The 18,459-nt window shown below is 47.5% G+C and overlaps 3 protein-coding genes across 4 annotated transcripts in view; 2 read left to right on the forward strand and 1 right to left on the reverse strand.

Annotated features, from left to right (window-relative positions):
• The window catches only part of LOC126556976 (probable ribonuclease ZC3H12B), a 288,446-nt gene that overhangs the window by 3,561 nt on the left and 266,426 nt on the right, over nt 1-18,459 (reverse strand). The window contains exon 2 of one of the 2 annotated variants that reach the window (XM_050212559.1): nt 8,161-8,657. In XM_050212559.1, the coding sequence (XP_050068516.1) occupies nt 8,161-8,652 (492 nt within the window). In that variant the 5' untranslated portion in view covers nt 8,653-8,657. Of the gene's footprint in view, nt 1-191; nt 295-8,160; nt 8,658-18,459 lie in introns of those variants that run through there. The other variant, XM_050212560.1, reaches the window with a different exon arrangement.
• Nucleotides 10,074-13,194, forward strand: LOC126557747 (importin subunit alpha-3). The gene is made up of 5 exons (XM_050213624.1): nt 10,074-10,441; nt 11,484-12,365; nt 12,445-12,771; nt 12,838-13,014; nt 13,085-13,194. Exons 1-5 carry the CDS (start codon nt 10,373-10,375, stop codon nt 13,184-13,186), a joined length of 1,557 nt encoding a protein of 518 aa, XP_050069581.1. The 5' UTR covers nt 10,074-10,372; the 3' UTR covers nt 13,187-13,194.
• Nucleotides 17,893-18,457, forward strand: LOC126559345 (40S ribosomal protein S15). The gene has a single exon (XM_050215492.1). The coding sequence runs from the start codon at nt 17,928-17,930 to the stop codon at nt 18,375-18,377; it is 450 nt and encodes a 149-aa protein (XP_050071449.1). The 5' UTR covers nt 17,893-17,927; the 3' UTR covers nt 18,378-18,457.

Raw genomic sequence — 18,459 nt, forward strand, 5'->3', positions numbered from 1 at the left:
CCACCGCACTTTGAACCGGATGTGGACAGAAGAATAACACCTGCACCTGCACACACCACCACTGTGCGTCATGGTTTTTGCTTTAAAGCCGTGGGATTTTGTGATTATATGCTGTGACACCTTGCATTCGCGATTCGAGATAGCTCAACCCAGCAAAAGCGACCCTACTAAATTACCAATTAACCTATTACCTTGTGATTAAAGTTCGTAGTGATGAGCATTGTTGCGACGAATCTTTCCGTTTTTGGATAGTTCGCTCTGAGGAACTGGTTTTATATGACACTAGGAACTGGTATCGCTAGACTTTATGATCACCACTTGGAAGCTTGTGAATGATCACCTCAGGAAGGATATCGAGGAAGGATGAGCTACTTTCATTGCACGCACTCTGCTTGAGGTCGTTGGGAACCGCTGAACACGGATCTACACAGTGCTTTTTATCTCTATCTTGTCACACGATGTTCGTTAAGAAAAATTGGCAAAAGATCATTTAACCTCGTTTCTCGGTTCGAATCACAGACACACGTTGGCCCTTGCCCGCCCCTTAGCACATATGTCAGAGAACCCGGATTTTGCACGAAAAGCGCAAGTGACGTCACGCCGTGGTGAGTTCGTCCGATCACCTGGCCTGATCACTGATCGCTCTACAGTGCTCTCTCGCGTACACAGCACGCAGCAGTACGCAATTTTGCTTCACCGTCTGTGCTTGGTCGTCGCACTGGTGAGGAACTCGTGGTCGGAAACGCGCGCGTGCGTTGCGGTGCTTTTTTTCTCTTGCTGTTGCGCGTCGCACAAACTCCAACTTGCGTGACGTCAGCAAATCGATCGATCGTGACGATCTAAAGCACCGTCAGCTCAAGGAAGGATCGTCGCGGTAACCAGGAATGCCTCTTTCGCAGGTTTGACGCACCAACCGGAACACCCTTCTCGGGACAAACCTCACCGAAATGGTACACCGTTTCGAACTTTTTCGCACTTATCAAGGTGCCACACACACACACACAAGCGCGGGGCGTACAAACAAACTTCACGATCTGCGAGAACCGCGATCACACATCCGCGATCGATCGCTTCTTCTCTTCTTTGATGATCTCTCTATCTCTCTTTCTCCTTCAACACATCAATGATCACACCAACTCACACTGACACGTGCACACACACATTATTGGCGCATCCGAGTAAACATCCTCTTTCGGTACACGTGCACTTATGTAGAAGCACCGTATGTGTGCCTGTGTACACGGTGTTGGCTCTCGACTGGCGGCAGTGAACAAACGCAGTTGTTGATTTTGGCGCGGCACGGTAATCCCTACGTCCGCAATTTGCGCTGCAACGGATGGTTATAAAATCTAGTGTGAACCACAGCGAGCTCTCACACGCCCCGCACACGTATATGCTCTCTGCGCGCAAGATCCGGAACCGTGCTGACGACGACGAGTTGGCAATGGAAATGGCCTGATTTCAGTTGCGACCCTTTCCACCCAGAAACGCGTGTGCGTACAGCGCAAACGAACGAGACTGCAAAGCGACAGCACAACCGGACACACCAGCAACTCGCAATATCGCGATCCTCGCACACGCACCACGCACGAACAGCTCGTCTTGAGCGGTGGACTACAACTGTTTTCCATTCATTTGACGTAGCAAAATTTTAATTCCGATTTCTCGCGCCGCCCCAACAACGGCAACGCGGGTCGGGAAAGGGAGACCCAATAACCGCACGCTCCCACCACCACCAGGGAGATCGCTGGTGATCGGTGAACCCAGTGCCGGATGAGCAGCAGCAGTTCGTGTAGAAGAAAGGTGTGGAGAGTAGTAGACCTGTTGGGGATGTTTAGAGATTCGAAACAGCGAGACTCTCTTTTCTCTTGAGCCGGGAGGACACCGTTGATCACGTCAACGGGGACGAAGACACAACTGGGGGTGTGTGTGTGTGTGTGAGAGAGAGAGAGCCCCAACGATGGGGTCACATCGATGCTGCCAAACATGCAACATCAGAAGAATCGCGACGACTCGTTGGGGGTCAGTCGTACGGCTTGTGTGCGTATGAATCAACCACACTCCCCCTCAAGCCCCCAATCCACCAAAAAATAAAAAGAAAACTCCACGACCTAAGAACAGTCAATCGCCTAAGTGGGAGAGGCCCGCGACAGGCCCGCGAATGAATGTCCGGCGCTTCGTCAGAGCGCGCACCAACACCACAACGACCCCAACAATGACGCGATAATGAAGAAGCTTGTTTGCGGATCTTCTCGAGCTGCGGGACCCTCGGCACGACGCAAGCGCGATTCACCTTCGCACAGGTTGTTGTTTGTGGATTATTTTGCGCGATGCGAAAGATAGCTACTAGCCACCCTCGACTTACGCAACCACCACCCCTCGTACTTCCTTAGATTGTTCCGCTCAGCGGTCAGTTCTCACACCTGCTGCTGTTTTTGCTTGTGTGGTGGGAAAAGAGATAGATTAAGGAACGCGTTTGCGGGCCCTCGCGGCAACGAGCGGTGGAACATCGATTGAGGATGAAAGCATTTTGTGGTTGCTTTTTGGAGCTTTGAAGTGACCCTGCAGCGGACGTGCATGGAGACGAAACAGCACGCAAGGGAGAAGCCGTTAAAGTTTTGCAAATCTTGTCAGAATTCTTTCTTCCAGCCCTGGAGCATGGGAACACATATCTTGACCATTGTTCTCCATCTCTCGTCCCCACACGTCATTGAGGGATGCAGCGATGGCTTGAAGTCGTCTTCATCCGCATTGTCAAGATCACGAAGCAAGCAAGAGACGAATCTCTATATCCGCAATTGAAAGCTGGTTTTCGAACTACCTCTGCCGAGCGGAGTTTCCTCTTGTGTGCCACCTCCGCGTGTCCTTTCACTTTTGTTCCATCCTTACAATCCTTGTCTTCTTTCGTCATACAGCCTTTAAAATGAAGCCTTTCGCTGGCTGATCTTCCGGATCTGGCTGTAAAGAGGAGTACTTCTGAAGTCACAGCTACAACATCCGTTTGGTTTAGTGCCTGAAGCTACTACCGTACTACCAACCAAACCAAAAAACCAATTTACCATTCCATTGCTGCCACCGGAGCTAGTGGAGTGGTGGTGGTAGTCGTGTTTACCTTTCTCTTTCATTCATCCACCAAATCTGATTCGGACCGTTTTCCGATTGGCCACGGGGCGCGCGGTAACAGACGAGTAAGGTAAGCAAACGAAACGAAACGGTTTTCTCCCGGACCTTGCTCCGTAATGTAGCCGCGTGCCACTGGCGGTGGGCTTTTCCATGGTCAACGGTGGGGGAACAGGGGAAAACGCTTTCTCTTTCTTTGATGAGCTGGCAGCAGCGATGCTGAAGGAACGATCGTTGCGTTTGCTCCAGCTCAGGAAGCGCAATGGGGGAGTGAATAGGGACCGTCAAGGCCCTTCAGCTTTGTTTCTCATCTTTTTTCCCTCTTTGATGTAGGTGTTAAATACACGGCGAAGTGTATAAAGCGTACTTGCTAACAACCTCATGAGAACATCAGAGACAGATCCGGTATTCATCCTCCGGGTACATCGTTGCACATTTAAGGCATTCCCCAAGTCGCTCTACCGAAGAGGATCAGCTGTCGGTGGGTGTTTTATTATTAGGGAGCGAAATTACTCAACATCCTATCGATTGTCTTGCATCTACATTAGACTCAACGCCGATAACGATGCCCCCTTATCAGCCGATGCATTATCTCTCATTATTTGAAGGTGTGTCATATCGCATGTTCCTGAAATTGCGTTCGATGTTTGTCCAATTTGCGTCCTATCTATCCGGATCTCTGCTCGTACCGGTAGCGCCATCGTATTCGTATCATCAACTGCGATCCACACACCGCGGTTCGTACGAACCGGATTTGACCTAACCAATATTCCCATACAAAAAAAAAAAAACACTACAAAACCCATTCCGGCAGTAGAGCAGCGGGCCATGCTCATAGTTTCACATCCGGATTTCCAACACTCACCACCGGAAGATAATAGATGAGCGGCCGAGCGAGGTACGGTTTGCTGCAGCAGGAATGCACGATCGCCCAACTCTCCCTTCGCGGCATCCGTGGCTTTGAACGCGCGACAACTTGGGCGTCGCGTGAGTGAAAGTCTCTTACACCCTCTCTCCACGGACGCAGATTTCCCCACAGCAGAGAAGTCGATCGATACGGTTTGGGGATCCCTGGAACGCGTGGAGTTCCAACATATCCGGCTTTTTGCTCCTCCCCCATTCACCCAGGCCATGACAGTTGTTTTGTTGTCAAAACGAGTCAATCTTCGGACCAACCGGAAGTGGTCAGCGTACTAGTGTATACATTCGATGTGATCAAACATGTCACGAACAATGGTCAGTGGGATTGTTTGTTGTATTGTTTTTGAAATTGGATTTTCCAGCATGAATCAATTGCACACATATAGCCGTGCAGTGAGGCCATCCCATCCATATTGTCATTGTCTGAAGTGGGATTAACCTTCTTACTATGCTTAAATCACGTGCTTCGCGTAAATAACGGAAGTAATCGAAAAATCGGATGGATTGCTAGACTTGACGAATACGACGTAGTTGAATAGTCAGTCCTCAACTACGGAGAAACGGTCCGGATGGGATTTGAACCACAGTTCAGCCGTGTGTAGATCGGCATCGTTGTCGCCTAAGCCCTGAACCGTCCTTCCTACTATATTTTTCATACTCATATTAGATTTCCTCTATGTATTCGTCCCTACGATGACGATCGTACGTACTTAAATTTCTCAACCATAATTTAAAAAAAAGTTTGTCTTATTCTTTCATGTAACCCAAAAAAGCAAACAAGAAATCTTTGCTCATACTTGCTGAAAAAATTGCGAACGTATCCGGCATAATATCCGGCTTCCACCCATCTATCCCGTAACACACATACGCAAGACAATGCCGAGCGGTTGGTTCGGTAGGTGGTTATTTTCGTTTTACATTCACAGCGACTTCACTTCCCACAGCAATCTCAGCCGGTAGACTTGCAGACAGCAAGCGCATGATTTGGGTTTTTGGAGGCCATCATGAGTAAGCGAGACGTAGTCTCTCTGGTACGCGTAACGATGGCTTAAACTGAAGTTGTTATCTAACGATGGTAATAACCAACTGGCAACCGTTTACAACATTATCTACGTCTTTATTCGCAGGCAAGAGCACCCGTTTTTTTTTTGGGGGGCATTTGACAGAAGAATGAGGAGAAGTGCAAGTGTCCCTAGCACCATTTAATCAAAACGCTTCTTGCACTGTACATATATCTATGGTATATCAGAAACTGTGTTACGATCAGACTAGCTTAGGGACAAAAGAAGGAAGCTTTTTTTTAAAAAAATGCCATCCAACATTAATGATCCTCACCACTGTGTGGGATGAGAACACGAACGAGCCCCGGGGGTTTTCCCATACCATTGACCTGATCATCATTCCAGTTCACCCGCAAGCAATGCCGTACGGGAACTTCTGACAGTCACCGATATCGTTGTCCAAATCTTGCCGAACTACCGTTCGGTGTTAGCATGTGTCAGATGCGCGTCTCTTGGGCCAAAAAGACTAAACCTATAATTCCATCGCTGTTTTTGTGTATTGGTGGCATGGTTCCAAGTTTACCGACCCACCCGTGGAGGAAGGGCACGCGGTGTTACGGTGCGCGATCGATGTTTGCTAATGTTGGTTAGTTTATTGCACAAATTCAAACCCGGATGTGCGCGATCGACCTGAACCTGGCAAAGTGAGTCTCTCACTCGTCAGCGCGACACGGTGGCGAACGAACGATGGTGCGGTGTGGTTGGTTTGTTGCCTGCGCTGCCCTGCTGCCTAGACATCGTCGTCGTCGTCGTCGTCGTCGCTGGATGGCTGACTCTGAAATTATCCGTTTAGCGTTTGACTTCTCTCTTCCCGTCTGTCTCACTCTTCCTGTCCTTAGGGCGTTCGGTTCGATCCTTCTCGCTCTCCCCAAAACTGCCCGATTCACGTTGCCCGACAGACACCGGTCCACCTTCATCTCGCGAGTTTCGATTTCCATCTTCTTTCAGCGTTTGCATATATTTGGGGTCTCGATCTTTCCACCGGTTTAATAGCTCTTGCGATTCTTCCTCTTTTCTGCCTTTTTTTTCTCGTGCCTCCACATCAAATGCACATCGAAAACAACATCCTAGCGCGAACCACACTTTGGGGCCAATTTTTTGCGTTCGTTCGCCGTTCCTTACACCGATCGATCGCTTGCAGCAATGTGATTTGCCGTTCCAGAGATCGCGACGAATAAATGCTGCTCAAGAATGTGCTCTATACAGTTTAATTTACACTCGATCGCGTATTCGCATTCTGCTTGACCTACTTTCCTCTCCGTTTCCGCTTCTATCCTGTGATCCGTGATCCGTTTCGCGCTATGCGGGTCGAGAAATTGCATTCGCTACGCCTTGTCCGGGGGGTGTTGGCTGAAAACACACCAAGTGGACACCGGCAGGACCAGGAACAACCTTGGGCTAACCGGTAAGAACTAGCCAGCCCCCTTTTCTTGTTCTTGCCTGTTGATTCTCACACATTCTAGCGATCACAAACTACAAGACAAGGTGTATGACACTTTCAGCATAACGTTCTAAAATTAGCCCAATGACGACACTATTGGGGCCTCCCGCCGCCGCGCTCGCATCGAAGAAAACACGATCATCAATGGATTCCGTGTGCCGCCGTGCCTTGTTGGAGGGCACCGGTTATGAACGGGACGAAAGCAAACCAAAAAAAAAAAACAGTAACAAATCTGTACGACAGGTTCGATTCTCTAGGCTTAGGAACCGTAAAGAAAATAACAATTCATTGCTGAATTTAATGCTTGTTTTTTTGGGATGATCGAAACAGCAATCCTTGTGTTTGATAAAGTCTTGATTCCTCGGTCTCGGTGACTTTAGACATGTGTCGAATTGCTGCCTCACCAAAAAAAAAAAAAAAAAAACGAGAAGCGTTGAAGAAGCATGAAAACGGAATTGGCAAGTCCACAGTTCAAAGCACACGATGAGTAGTAGCTTGCGATTTTGTTCGGATGACGCAAATCCATTCCAAGGAGGCATCCGATCGTTCCTCACCCCTCTGTCAACACAAGCGAACGATGTTCTGCCCCATTCTGGCTAGATCCGAAAAAACAGGATCAACAGCATGGAGACCTTCCCCCAGTCAGCCTCCAACGATTATCAGCGGTCGGATCCCTCACAACGAATTGGGAGGAATAGAAGCGCCTTGATAGCCGAAAAAGTCAGTGAAGCCATATGCCAAATATACGAGGGAGTGTGTACACACCGTGTGTGTTTGGGTGATAACAGCAAAGCAGCAGGCCCGGCCCGTTTTATGGCCTAGACAATGCGACCAATTAACCACATGGCAATAGGACGCTGATTATGAGCTATTTTAAAAATGGGTTGCAATTGATTGATGATCAGCCCATCATCAGCAGCATCATCATCATCCGGACAGTAGTACTCCAGTACTTCCAGACCGGTACGGGTTCGATCGATGGCATCAAACAATGCCCGACCGGAAATGGCGGAAGTAGCCGATAGCTTATCAGCTGTCAGGTCCAGGTCGTCCTATCACTGTGGATAAGAAATTAAATAATATGAATGACGACTGAAGTCTGTTGCCACCGGTGTTTGGGAAAGCCCTGCTTGTAGTACCTTTTGCATTACTGAGTCTGTTTTGTATTTGCTCCTAAGAGTGGCTCCTATCAGAACGATCCGATTCCAGATCCTCGTACATGCGATCTCGTTGCAAACGGGAAACCGTTGGCTCCAGCATTGATCGAGCACATAGAATTTATGCAACCTCACCATACCTGATCTGATTTGACCTCTCGGTGCTGATCCGGTTGGGCAGTCGCGAAGAAACCGTTCCGAAGAAAAAGAGACAACGAATACCAGCTGCGTAACTATCACGCACGTACTTTCCCTACTGTATGCCGTTGCTTAGCGGCTTCTAATCGATGAAGGTGAAGTTGGAGGGGCGTCTATGCTAACTGCGTAAAACAATGTGACGAAAACGAGTTTCGCGAGATCTAATGCCTCCCTAGGCGGGGGGAGGGTGCTGCATTCAGCACGATATTCTACACCCGGTTTCTCGGGTGGTCCCAGACCCGCCGAGCCCAGACTGACTTACCTGTATTTGCCCGATTAGATCACCGTTGCCATTGGATACGAGGGAACCGCTTAAAGCACTGCCTACTGCTACCTGGCAACCTGAAGTTTCGTCCAGCACCTGAAACGTGATGTACTGCTGCTGCTGATATTGCTGCTCATCGGTAGCTTGAAGCACTTCCTGCAGCTGTATCCCAAAAATTGCACTCAACTTTTCCCGTATGCTGGGCAGATTCGCAAGACTTTTCCTTCGTACGCGCACTGTTATTGGGCAGGAACGGGGCGGGAACAACAACACCTCACCACCACCATCAGGAGCGGGCGGCGGGTGGTTCGATTGGGGTGCAACTGGGGGCGGCCTGTGATATGAAGCTGACGACGCTGATGCCGATGGCTGACCGGGATGCCTTAATTCCATCGTTCGAAAACCATTGCATCGCGCGTACAAACGTTTGCGAAGGTTAAAATCTGTTTCACTGCCCGCAAGACTGTCGCGATTACTACCACCACACATACACAGACACACACGTACAGAGCAAGGGGCCTAAATTGCACCACCCCACGGACTGCTTGCCACTAAACCAGTTTGCATCTTTTTAGCAACTGCTGCACACATTCAGAACATTACGCGGCTGATTAGTTTGTTCTTACGATTCGAACGAACGATTTATCCCGAGCGATTTGCGTGCGTGTGGATTGATTTTCGCGATGCGACAGACTTTTCGCATTCCATCAACAAAACACAATCGCACCGCCTTTGCACCAATGCGACAAGCCGGTGGACATCACGATTGACAGTTTGTTGACAGTTGAATAATGTGAGAAAAAAATATTTGAATTTTACGGAAGCGTTCTCCGAATTGAGTTAAAAAATGAATACGACAACGTTTTCGTTTAGTTTTCATTTAATTTCACTTCATCTGCAGCTGTACAGCCCCGAAAAAATAGGCTGTTGGTTTGCATATCACTGTGCTTACAAATCAAGGTATTTTGAACATCATTAAGTCTTTCTGTGGCTTTCAGCTTTGGTTTCTTGGCTAACTAAAAAAATATATCGTACTCCGGTATTATTTCTCCGGGGACGGCGACAACGGCGGCGGTCTTCAAACGGCAGGACCGGGGTTCAAATTCCATCCGGACCGTCCCCACGTAGTGAGGACTGACTAACCAACTACGTAGTATCGGCAAGTCTAGTAAGCCATTTCGATGGCCGGCATGACCTTAGAGGTCGTTAAGCCAAGAAGAAGAAGAATATATTACTAAAAAATCTGTTACGATTAGCGATGGCTGAAAAGAGTCACCTATAAAATTAAGAGTCATTCGTTCAAAAGAACAAACGGACGAATCGATTCTTCAAATTGGTCATTCGCGATTCTTCAAAGAGCTGAAGAAATCTAAAACTTCGAATAATTTACGAGTGTAACGTGAAGAGAACAGCAGCAGCGAATTTATCACTTTCTTGCCAATCGATAACCATCGTTCTCATTTAAATTTTCATGTGTCTTTCCCTAGTTTCTAGTATGCCAGAACAGCAGAACATACATAAAGTGTCGCGATAATAACAAGCGTGTTTTCGCCCTCAGATGTTCAGGGATAGTGTTATCAAACAGTCTTTTTTAAAGCCCGTTGTCGTTGGCTCTGAACAAAGATTTTATTCTTCAAAGAGTCGACTCTTTCGTGGCAATGTTGTGAGTCTTCTAAAAGAATCGTTTATTCCGAACACACCTCAACCATTCACAGTTTCGCACCAATCTTGGGTCGACCCGAAGTGTCAATCGCCGAGCTGTCAGTGCGCCCCGGAATGCACACCTTCAGTCCATTTATACACCTTGACTGTTCCCATCAACTACTGTTGCGAGCAGCTAAATTTTGCTCCAAGTGAAAAGCAAGCCAAATCTTGCACATTCTTCCCCATTGCATCGCTGCAAGACTGTACCGCCGCCAAGTGTTTCTGTGCGCTGGAACGTTCGACAACGGTGGCCATTTCACGCGATTACGCGTTTTTACGGCACACTTCTTACCTCACCATCTGCCATCGTGCCCATTGCGATTGTGTCGATCTGAGAGTGTTGGTGCGAACGGGAGAGCGGCACGCGAATCTGGGTGCCTAGTGCGTGTGAGTGTGTGCGTGAGAAAGGGATAGTGAGTGAGCGCTAGCAGAAACGAGTGTGAGTCAGGGGCAGCACGTTTTGTTCAATTCCCAGCAGCAGTTTTGCTTTTTTCCCTATACGAAAATGGCGTCGATAGATTCCCAGTCGAAGAATCGTATGCAGGGATTCAAAAACAAAGGAAAGGATCAGGATGTAAGTATTACGGGCTTTGCGGGTCTGGTGTTGTTCCATCATCCATCGGTAGCACTGGGACAGTCCGCTCCGACTTGTGGGGCCCGCGCGCGTTTATATGTGTGCGTGTGTGTGTGGCGAAGGCGAAAACGGGAAATAAATTGTCACTCGGTTCCCCCGATGCGCTGTGTCAGTGGAATTACGTTTCCGTTTTTTTCTGTAGCGACACGAGGATGGAAAGGTGATCCTTCTTCCGGCGATAGGATGATTCACATTGACGACGAGGAGCACCGGAATTTGGTGCGGAAGATGGCAAAAGAAAATGCTTGAGATAAGACCGAGAATGTTCTGCAGGTTCGTTCGGTTCCTCAAATGATCCACCCTCTTCCGCCCGTTCGCCTCCCCGTCCCCGCATCCGTCGCTCTTCGTTGCCATTCCCTTTGTATTGGACGTCAATCGAGCGACGAGCGTGCGTGAATGTGTGGGGCAAGAGCAATGTGGTATTCCTTCTTTTGTTGTGTGCTGCTGCTGGTGGCCACGACGATGATGAATCGGCGGCTCGGTCGCGTAATCATAAATGTGAAGCGCTCTGCTGCGCCGTGAATTATTTGACGGTGTCGGGCCGGCCGTGCCGCTAATGTCGTATCGGCAAACGGCCGCAAGGCGTGTGCAAAGCAGGTGTGTGCGAGAAGAGGACGTATGGACACGTTTAGCACTGGCGCTGTGCGTGTATGTTTATTTTTACGATTGTGTTGGATCGTGTTGGGTCGCGGAATATTTCGATGCGATTTTCTAAAGCAGCGCTCCGAGGTCATCTTGGGATGTGTGGCTGTTGCCATGAACGTCGCGTGCTGGTGGTTATTTGGAACAATGTTGACCTTTGGCGGCGGCAGGTGCATAGTTTTGGCTTGCACCGACTACTGGATATCTTTCAAACACCAATGATCTTACTTCTTCCTTAAACAATCGCAGTAGACCTATGACTCGCAGATGAATAATCGGTCCACTGTACAGGTAGATTTGCGGTTGCAAGCAACTAATTTTGATACCCAATATTTCGCAGGAAATGCGACGTAGACGAACGGAGGTCACGGTGGAGTTGCGCAAAAATAAACGCGAAGAGACGATCCTCAAGCGGCGCAATGTCCCACAGACGGCAGAATCTACCGACGAGGAAGACTACACACTGATGTCCAACCTGAAGAAGCTGGTCGAGAAGGCAGGAAACAGTGAAGACAAAGAGGGCCAGTTGGCCGCTGTACAGGCCGCCCGCCGGCTACTGTCCTCGGACCGTAATCCGCCGATTGACAGTCTCATCGACAGTGGTATTCTTCCAACGTTAGTCAATTGTCTCGAGCAGGACGATAACCAGGTGCTGCAGTTTGAGGCGGCGTGGGCCCTCACAAACATTGCATCGGGCACGGCCGCACAAACGAACCAGGTCGTACGCGCCGGTGCCGTTCCACTCTTCCTGCGGCTGCTCAATTCGCCCGCACCAAACGTGTGCGAACAGGCCGTTTGGGCGCTTGGCAACATCATCGGCGACGGGCCGAGCCTGCGTGACTACGTGATTAAGCTGGGCGTGGTGCAACCGCTGCTGTCATTTATTCAGCCGGAAATTCCGATCCCCTTCCTGCGCAACGTCACGTGGGTGATTGTGAACTTGTGCCGCAACAAGGATCCGCCACCGCCGGCCGCCACGATTCTGGAGATTTTGCCAGCCCTGAACATGTTGATCCACCACACTGACATCAACATCCTGGTCGATACGGTGTGGGCGCTGAGCTATCTGACCGATGGTGGCAACGAGCAGATTCAGCTCGTCATTGACAGTGGTGTGGTGCCGAAGCTAATCCCGCTTCTGTCGCACGTCGAGGTGAAGGTACAGACGGCTGCGTTACGTGCAGTGGGCAACATCGTTACAGGATCGGATGATCAGACACAGGTAAGGGTTCTGTTTTGCGATGGCATCCGACCAACAGCAATACTCACACGAACCACGCTTTACATTCTGTTTCTGTTAGGTCGTGCTGAACTGTGACGCCCTGTCACACTTCCCGAAACTGCTGACGCACAGCAAGGATAAGATTCGCAAGGAAGCCGTCTGGTTCCTGTCCAACATTACGGCTGGCAACCAGTCGCAGGTGCAGGCCGTTATTGACGCTGGTCTACTGCCGAAGGTCATCGAGAACTTGAAGCACGGCGACTTCCACACGCAGAAGGAGGCGGCATGGGCGATCAGCAACCTCACGATCAGTGGCAACCGTGAACAGGTCGCACAGCTGATAAACGATGGTGCTGTCCAACCGTTCTGCGATTTGCTCATGTGCCAGGATTGTCAAGTGATCAATGTATGTAGCTTATATTGAATTTTAGATCCCTTCTGTTGACTAATAAAATGTCCTCTATCTGTGCAGGTTGTACTGGATGGCATTAACAACATGCTGAAGTTGGCTGGACCGCACGCCGAACACGTCGCCAATCTGATCGAGGAGTGTGACGGTGTGTCAAAGATTGAAGTGTTGCAAAATCACGAAAATGTTGAAATCTACAAGCTCGCATACGACATCATCGAGCAGTTCTTCTCGGATGATGTAAGTACTCACATGGGGAGAACCCTTGATGCTCTTAACGTTAACATTTGGATCCGTTGTATCTTTCCAGGTTGATGAAGCAGTTCTCGAGGACCTCAGACCGGCATCGGACGAGAACGCGTTCCAGTTTAATCAGAATCCGAACATTCCCCGCGATGGATTCAACTTCTAAACCGAGCGATCGATGACGAAGACGGCCAAGGCAAAGGGAATGGGATTCTGCAATCGCACATCAGAAACCATGAACCAATAACGAGACACACAAACACATAGAAACAAACACACCGGTACAATTAGTGAACGTCGCCGAATCATCCAGCGAAGTATATCGCCCATCTCTAAAACGACGACACGGCAGGACTCCCGGATACGAAGAACAACCATTATTAGGACAGACTTTATTTTTGTTGAGTTGGTGGCACTACTGCGCATCGCTGGAGGAGCATTTATTTGGTAAAGTTTTATATCTGCTCGGCTGTAGTTGATAGTAGATATGGAAAACAGGAAACATCATCTAAGCGACACAATGATCGAGGATCGTGTACATTTCAACTATGTGGAAAACTAATTTCGTAGGGATTTTTTTTTTTTGCAGTGGAAGAGAAAGCTTGAACTTCCATTTGCGACAGTTTTTTTTTTGTATGAAAAATTAACCGCACCCCCGGAATAGTGTGGGGGCGGATGTGTTAGGTGACGTATGTTTTTGTTTTGAGAAGTTCAGAAATTTGCAGGAGAAAAGGAGAGAGTGTTTGTATATTATGAATTAGGACGAAGATGCATAATGTTGTAGACGCATTAGTTAATTTACAAATATTCCCATTTGAAGTATATCGAACATCCTCATCATCTAATGTCGTTTAGTATTCGCTTGGGATTACTGGCACAAGACAGAGCCAGTATAGTGATTCATACGTAGAGCCGTATGAGGAACTTTTTGGACTATTTTCATGCTAAAGATTCGCTGTTGAAATTTAGCAACAGGGAACCGCTACTGTTACAAATCAATGAACGTGGACTTCATTGAAGATGTATGTGTGCAACCAACAACGGTGGTTTTTTGGGCTATCTTGTAAGTCCATGAACTACGCTACCGATACAACTTCTACTACTGAAACACATAAATATCGATATTTATTCGGAATACAAGGACTGATGACTTCAATTCGTATATTTCTTCCTACTGACGACGATCCCTGACCGACTCCCTAGCGACACTCCCCGACAACCGTCAGCGAGACCCCTTAGCATTAATCCGCAAGACCAACAAAGGCAGGTGTGCAAAGAAATACTTGGCGGGGAGTGTATCACACAAAACAAGCAATGTCACTGTATCTTATTATATTTACTAAGAATCGAGCGAGGAGGAGTGAAGAAAATTGAACTGACCGCGAGGTGTATCGATTTGAGAGGTTAGCTGTGGTCAAGACACTGCAATCTGGTAGAATCGTCAAGTAGGTGTGTGTGTGTGCACATCAGTTATAAGTGGAATATTAGTTCAACCATAAAAAAGAGGCAGTGTTGGTACGAAATAGTTATTTCGAGCAATCCTGGAGATAAAAAGGTACAAGCACCACACTCAACATAACACGCAGATACTATAACATAAACCACACACCAAAATGACACACATACATGTGATCTCTGCGTGTATGTGTGTTCTCTCCTTTTTGTGACTAGGACAAAAAAACCTTTTACGGGCGCGCGAGCCTACAAAATGGCCACGACAGCAATTGTGATTTCTAATGCGGATGCTAGCCCGCTACCTTTTTTCCGCTGTAAATAGTAAATCCCTTGATCCTTGCCGAGGACATGCAAACAGGAAACACGATCTCCTCTAGAGAAGGAGAGAGAGATATCTCTTCATGTTTTTTTTTTTTTCGTTCACTTATCTTTTTATTCGTTGCTGCAGTGGGGTAGATGTACCGCTGATACTAATGTCCTAGGACACTCTGCGTCAGTCTTAGGATGTAAAGATAGAATAGTGGCATTTTTATGAAGAAATGTGTTCTGTTCTGTTCTCCCAGCAATCTTATGATTCCCGTGTAATCATTCTGGGGATGGGAGGAATTATCAAAAACCGTGAGTGTTATCGCGTTGAGCCGAGGGCTGTGTGAGAAAACAAAAAACAAGCTAATTAATTAAGCCGGGGATTGTAAAGAAGAGTGAGAGAATTAGGATCTTTTAGCAAAAAAACAAAAAATGGAAAGGAATTAAAAACAAAAAATGGAAGGATTACACAGAAGTAGTACAGAGAGAGAGGCATCGCGGACGATGTTTTGTGATCAATAACACACGGACACCTTCTTCTACTGGTAGAAGTGTGTACTTTTTTTTGTTGGTGTTTTTTTGCAGGAGATTGGGCCGTAGGGTGCGTACTCTAAACGGATATAAACTTATTGTAGCAGGATAAATGCTGTGGACGGTGATGATGAAACCTTGGCGCTCGCATTAATAAGCATACTGATATTTTTGTAAAATAGTATCTTTTTTTAAATTGATTCTACATTGCTCTGCGATGATTTGAATGCAGCTATGAGTAGTAGAACGTCTCGGAATATTAACACAAGTATAAAGTAATTTATTTTCTACGAGTTACTAGAAAAATAAACACGCGAACCCGTGCGCTAAACTAATTAGAGCTTTTGGCGAGGGATGATGAAGTGCACGACGTCACCCTCCGGCCCTCCGGATGCTGGCCGGGTGGCCTAAAAGAGAGAACACAGTACTATTATAGATAATGTTGTACCATATTGTTGTTCGCCAACGAACGCGGCGATTCACGCAAAGTCTGATGATTGATATGAACTCTACTGTAACACGGAATATTGCGGGATGAGTCCCGACATGTTTTTCCCAAACACTTTGTCTCTCTTGCTCTCTTATCGCCGAGGAATCCTTACAAGGACTTGTCCTGCGGTAGCACGAGAGAAGATCCACATGCAGATCGCGATCGTAAGTATCAACGATCGTTGTGTGCGGTTCAGTTAAGCTTTAATGAACAAAAAAAAGATGGAACTCATGTTAATCAGTAGCAGCAGCCTACGGCCAAGGCTTAAAAGAAGAAGCCAGTGATGAAAAAAGGCGGTGCCCATCAGGATCAGGATCATGCATTCGTGTGGATGTGTATCGGAATGGGACCAGGCGTTTGTGTGTGTGTGTGTGTGTTTTATTGCCAGTCCGACCACAAACGCACGCCATCGAATGCTATGCCGTGTTCTGGGCCGCCCTAACATAAGTGTACATGTTTTACAAAACTATTTGCCTCTTGCCAAAAGTGTTTAGTTGGGCCCCGAATGTGGGCTCCATCTGGAGGCGTGCACACACACACACACACACACACGTTGTTTTTCCCTCCATCCTTTCCCTTAAGCTAACCATTCATCGTCGTTGTCCCTAACAAACATTTGAAATTGGGGATTAGAGATAGAGGAAGGGTGATGCCTAAAGCAGAAAAAAGTAACAAACAAAACAAGAAAAAGAGGGCGAGATTTCGCAATGAGGGGGGGGGGGGGGGACTAATGCCGGGGAAGCCATCTGCTTTCTCCATTTTTTCAAACCCGTTGCAGGGATTCAAATCTGTATAAATTCTTTATATATATATATACACACATAAGAGTCACACAGAGAAACCAACACAAAACGGAAGAGAGGAAAAACGGACAAACCAGAAAGTACCATTTATTCCAGGAGCAGAGGAACTTGTAAAATCGAAAGTGAGTCGAGGATGGTGATCGAAAAATCTATCTGAATCTGTAATACGGTCAGAGCCGAAACTGCGTTTTTTTGTTTGTTTTTTTTTTCACTAGAAACAAAACTCGCGGATCAAAAGTACAGTTGAACAGCAAACGGACACTATTTTTTATCTTCTAATCAACGAACCAGAAGGAACCAACTTCCTGAAAACCTGAACTCCTTTCACACACAAAACTGTACGTTAACATCTACGAGGAAGAAGGCATAGAGAGAGACTTCATAGTGAAAACAGTGTAAGCTTATAAAAAGAAAAACTTTGTTTCATTTGTGTCCTTCTGGGGTAAAGAAAAGAATAACAAAATTGACTTGATACAAATTATTGGATTTGCTTTTGTTGTGTGTTTTGTTTTGAGATAGCTGGTAAGATATGTCTGCGGTAATATCCGAAATTTTGTTGTTATGTCTCGAGGAAACTCGATCCAAAGGTGTACTGCGCCGATCCTCGGCCTGGACGATACTGGATCGATGCAATCAATACAATTTAAACCGCCCCACGGAACCCTCAGTAACCAAGAGTAGTTGTCTTGAGGTATAGGTTTAGGGTCCTCATTCTAGTTGTATTTCCAGCTTTCGAGTAAGGGGTCTTAAAGATGTCTAGAATTTCGTCTACCAAGAGGAATCGGCAGTCCCAAATTTAGATTGACCAATGATATTAAAGCGTCCACCAGAAAGACCAGGCTAATGGGTTGATAACATATGGAGCATATTTCCTTTGAATGTACTATTCGTTACACAGAGTTCTGTTATGAATCGAAAGCAAAACTGTGCTTTTATTGACAATGCATGACCTGGTTGACGAATCCTAGCATTCAAATAGAATTTTAACAATATTGATTCATGAAGGATTCCAACATTTATCGCGAAAACCCACTTGAGCCACTGAAATTCACTTGTAACCTAACCGTCATTTTTCGAATGTTGTGTCCATGGACAGCAAAAAACGCAAACATTGAAAAACGCATATTTAGCGCTCAGCAAAGAACGCAAACATGAAACGCACTCACGGGGCGCTCACGTCATGACAGCTCTACATCCGCTTGTTTGACAGATGCTCTTTTTCAACCCGCTCCTGGTCGCAAGACGACGTAGCGCCGTGTGAATTCTCGCGATTTTCGGATTATTTCGGGACCTACCGATCCGTGGACCCTAAGCCCGCCACCATGGCCGACCAAGCACCTGAGGATGGAGCAAAGAAGAAGCGTACCTTCCGTAAATTCACGTACCGCGGTGTGGATCTGGACCAGCTGCTGGACATGAAGCAGGAGGCACTGGTGGAGCTGATGCACAGCCGGGCCAAGCGGCGCTTCAAGCGTGGACAGCGCAGGAAGCCGCAAGCCCTGATCAAGAAGCTGCGCCTGGCGAAGAAGAACACGCCCCCGAACGAGAAGCCAGCGTGCGTGAAGACGCATCTGCGTAACATGATCATCCTGCCGGAGATGGTCGGCTCGACCGTCGGTGTGTACAACGGCAAGACGTTCAACCAGACGGAAATCCGACCGGATATGATCGGCCACTATCTGGGCGAGTTCTCGATGACGTACAAGCCGGTCAAGCACGGTCGCCCCGGTATCGGTGCCACCCATAGCTCCCGTTTTATCCCGCTCAAGTGAAGTGTGAGTGTGGTGGTGGTGTGGTGTTTATTTTCTGTCGGAAAATGGTGATGCAAATACAAGACCGATTGTAAACAAAACT

This window comes from Anopheles maculipalpis, chromosome 2RL (genome assembly GCF_943734695.1).
Source record: "Anopheles maculipalpis chromosome 2RL, idAnoMacuDA_375_x, whole genome shotgun sequence".
NCBI lineage: Eukaryota > Metazoa > Arthropoda > Insecta > Diptera > Culicidae > Anopheles > Anopheles maculipalpis.